At 51.2% G+C, this 3,871-nt stretch overlaps 1 protein-coding gene and 1 non-coding gene across 2 annotated transcripts in view; both read left to right on the top strand.

Moving 5' to 3' along the window:
* The window catches only part of LOC108793202, a 22,460-nt gene that overhangs the window by 927 nt on the left and 17,662 nt on the right, over positions 1-3,871 (top strand). The window contains exons 2-3 of the mRNA XM_018564155.1: positions 472-725; positions 798-907. Of these exons, the coding sequence (XP_018419657.1) occupies positions 472-725; positions 798-907 (364 nt within the window). The remainder of the gene's footprint in view (positions 1-471; positions 726-797; positions 908-3,871) is intronic.
* TRNAL-UAA lies at positions 241-323 on the top strand. Its single transcript has one exon. It is a non-coding gene; the product is annotated as a tRNA-Leu (tRNA).

Below are 3,871 nucleotides of genomic sequence, written 5' to 3'. Positions count from 1 at the left end.
CAGCAGGGACAGTAAATCCGGCCCTGTTGTCCAGGTCTTCTTCTGGAGTCTTCACCCGCTTGATTGGCCAGATGAGGTAACTCAGAAGCTTGGCAGGAATGCGTCTGTATATAAAACTGCAAATGTACAGCTCAGCGAACAAGAACAAAAAAAAAATACACTTTTTTTTCCTTTATATATAACAGAAATGTGCTGACAAAACTAACATTTTATTATAACACTCCACATCTTTACACAGCTACCAGGATGGCCGAGTGGTTAAGGCGTTGGACTTAAGATCCAATGGACATATGTCCGCGTGGGTTCGAACCCCACTTCTGGTATCATCTTTTTATCATGAAATACAGATTTTAGGTGGCCAGTAGGAGGCTTCATGGACCCGGCTCGGGTGTTGAGAACTTGGATGTAAACGGCGTTTGGAATAACGATGGAAAGTGTGATTTATAACGGGTTACGTTTTATATTTTACAGACGGTGAAACGAGGCCAACCTGCTCGCAGGCCTCCTCGCGATGGCGGGATTGTTCATCCTCGCGCCTCAAAATTTCACCTCAGCAGCGAGTTGGCGGGCCGGCCACGTGACCTCACGCTCGCCCCTCGCACACCTGACGGGAGAACCACCGCGCGACCCCGGCCCCCTCCACAACGCCGCGCCTCCCGCACTACATTTCCCATGATCCTTCCCATCCCTCCCGGCGGGCGGGACGGCGAGGCACGACGGGAAAGGTAGTCCGGAGCGCTCAGGTGCGGCTCTGCCGCCGCGGACCGCGAACCTCGCTACCCACAATGCACCCCGAGGGCGAGCGGTGTCGGGCCGGAGCGCGCATGCGCGGGGGGTCTGGCTGGCGTTATTGTGCTGGATGGGGGTGAGCAGCTGCGTGCGGTGATTTACCGGGCGGAGCGGGCAGGTAAGGTGGAGGGCTGCCTTTGCGGTCCTGTAGGTGCACGTTGTCACCTTTCATATGGCTGAGGTGTCCTCACAGAAAGTTATATGTCATTTATCACAGCTATTATCCATTATGGAGGTTGGTCACCAAGTGGCCCTGTCACTAAGATAAGAAAACTCAAAATGCATGCGAATACTTACCTGGTAGCGAGTCCAAGCTGTGCCGTCTTACAGGACCCCGGACGCCGCTGTTATCAGACCTTTAACGCCACATGGTGTGCGTTGTGCGCATAACATGCATGGCGTACATGCATGCAGCCCTGCGTTGTTAAAATGCATCGCGTTGCTTGTTCTTTCTAAACTTTTTTTAAATTCTATGGGCGGCGGTGCCTTGTGATGTGTGTCAGAACATGCTGCGCTGCCCAAAAATGCGACGTTGCAGGTGTGAACGAGCCCTAGGGGCCCCAGTACATCTCTGCACGGTGGCAGTGCAGACTACATGCTTCATTTTTACATGCCCAACGCACTAAGGCAATGCACCTTTGTTGCAGCGTACCCCAACGCACGACGGGTTGCAAAAAATAGGTCATGTCATGTTATTTTCAAGACATTTGCAGCGCCCCCCTCCCCCACACTGCAAGGGTTAACGGCTCATGGCGGACCTTCACAGTGAGGGGAAAAAAATGACTTTTTGCGTTGCAACCCGTCGCCCCTCCCCCACTTTTTTATTGTTTACCTTTTTTTTGTTGATTTTTGTTCCACCCCGCCCCCCCTCGGCCCCGCCTCTATTCTCACCTGGACAAGAATGACGTCAGCCCGGCTCTAGCAGCCTCTTAGGATATCTATGTCAGCCATCGGCACCGGATCTCTTCCATGTGCAGGCAGAGGTCCGAGTCCATTTACAGGGTGCCATCCTATGAGATATGGCAGGATTGTATGAATGGTGGAAAGTGGACTTCTCCAGAGCCTCTCCCCGTCGTCTGGAACTCCCAACCTGTCCGGCTCGGTCTGCTATCGGAGTGCCCTGGAGTCTCCTCATCTCATCAGGGAAGACGATCCCACTGACACCCACCAACAGAACCATGAACCTCCTCCATTAACCATCATCCTCCTCCATCATCCATCCTCCTCCATCATCCATCCTCCTCCATCATCCATCATCCTCCATCATCCATCAACCTCCTCCATCATCCTCCTCCATCATCCATCAACCTCCATCATCCTCCTCCATCATCCATCAACCTCCTCCATCATCCTCCTCCATCATCCATCAACCTCCTCCATCCTCCTCCACCATCCTCCATCATCCTCCTCCTTCATCCATCTCTACCTGTCCGGCTCGGTCTGCTATCGGAGTGCCCTGGAGTCTCCTCATCTCATCAGGGAAGACGATCCCACTGACACCCACCAACAGAACCATGAACCTCCTCCATTAACCATCATCCTCCTCCATCATCCATCCTCCTCCATCATCCATCCTCCTCCATCATCCATCATCCTCCATCATCCATCAACCTCCTCCATCATCCTCCTCCATCATCCATCAACCTCCATCATCCTCCTCCATCATCCATCAACCTCCATCATCCTCCTCCATCAACCTCCTCCATCAGCCTTCTCCATCAATCCTCAGCCTCCTCCACCAATCCTCAACCTTCAAACCCCTCCATCAACACAACTCGGTTATAACCATTTTGTATCACTGGCTCCTCCCCTTTTAGATTGTAAGCTCCCAGGGGCAGGGCCGTCCTAACCCTCTTGAATTGTATGTAACTGTCCTGCCTCCCTTTATATCATGAACCTCTGCGCGCAGACTGTTGGCGCAATATATTCTGTATAATAAGTTATCATTCCTCCTGGCGGACGGGACGTCGGTATCCTAATGAGGAAACTTTACTCGTATCTTTGAAATGACAACAAAGACGCCTTTAGAAATGTTTAGTGATGACACACAGATACTTCTAGATAATTGCCGGACTTGTATCCTTTGCATACCGTGCTGTTCTTTTGCTCCCCATTCTTCTCACGGCGGCCATTTTTACTAAGGGCAGATGAATCCATTTCCCTTTACTTTCTGGAACTCTGACACATGTGACTAGGACATGTGACCATGCACGTCATCTCAGGGGGGGGGGGATGCCTTTCCCTGAGATTACAGATGAGATTTCCCAGCAATGCTCTGCTGATGTCACCTTCCCAGGATGCAATGCTTGGGCACATGACATCACAGGAAGTGGAAAAATAGTAATTGTAAGTAAAGGAAAAATATGTTTAACTAATGAATGTACCAGGAGGAAGGTGAAATGTCTTTCTCGCCTAGGGGAGAATCGTGGCAGGGGTGGGCCGAATGGGGTAAAAAACAAAGGTAAATAAAAACAATTAAAATAGTGGGGTTTTTTTTATACATCTCCGCCGCCCGGCATTCTGAGTGGTCAGGAAGCCAGGCTGCCTAGCAACAAGTGAAGCCAGTGTTCTAACGAAGGCTACAACTCGTCGAAATCTCCAACTACCTCGCTTCCGGTGCTCAGAAAGACTGGAGCTCTGTACAGTTGCGGTGCGCATGCGCGCATAGCGCTTACAGAACACTCGTCGAGTTTGCCACCTGCTGAATATTGTTAAAATGCAGGTGTACGGAGCTCCGTCAGTCTTTGTGTTTTGCAGTCCTAACGCCGTCTGGTCGCAAATCTCCAACTTGCAAGTACCCGGCAGCGAGGTAGTTGGAGGTTTCGAAGAGTTGGAGGTTTCGACAGAACACAGGCTTCCTAACCAATCAGGAGGCGGGTCATAACCCATTACCGGGTTTCCTGATTGGCCGGCTCCATTCTTCCTCGCGGCACTTCCGGTCAGAGAGAGATCTCCCTCTGACCGGTATCGGGGATGGTCTGGTATGGGAACATTTTGACGAGTACTCGCCCAAATACCTATAATCGGCGCATCCCTAATAAAGATGGATAGATATATTGGAAGGTGAGGATTACAAGGGTGC

The sequence above is a fragment of the Nanorana parkeri genome, unplaced genomic scaffold, assembly GCF_000935625.1.
Source record: "Nanorana parkeri isolate BGI_ZX_2015 unplaced genomic scaffold, ASM93562v1 scaffold731, whole genome shotgun sequence".
Classification (NCBI taxonomy): domain Eukaryota; kingdom Metazoa; phylum Chordata; class Amphibia; order Anura; family Dicroglossidae; genus Nanorana; species Nanorana parkeri.
Note: the sequence above shows the minus strand (reverse complement) of the source record. Positions and strands in the feature narration are given on the sequence as shown.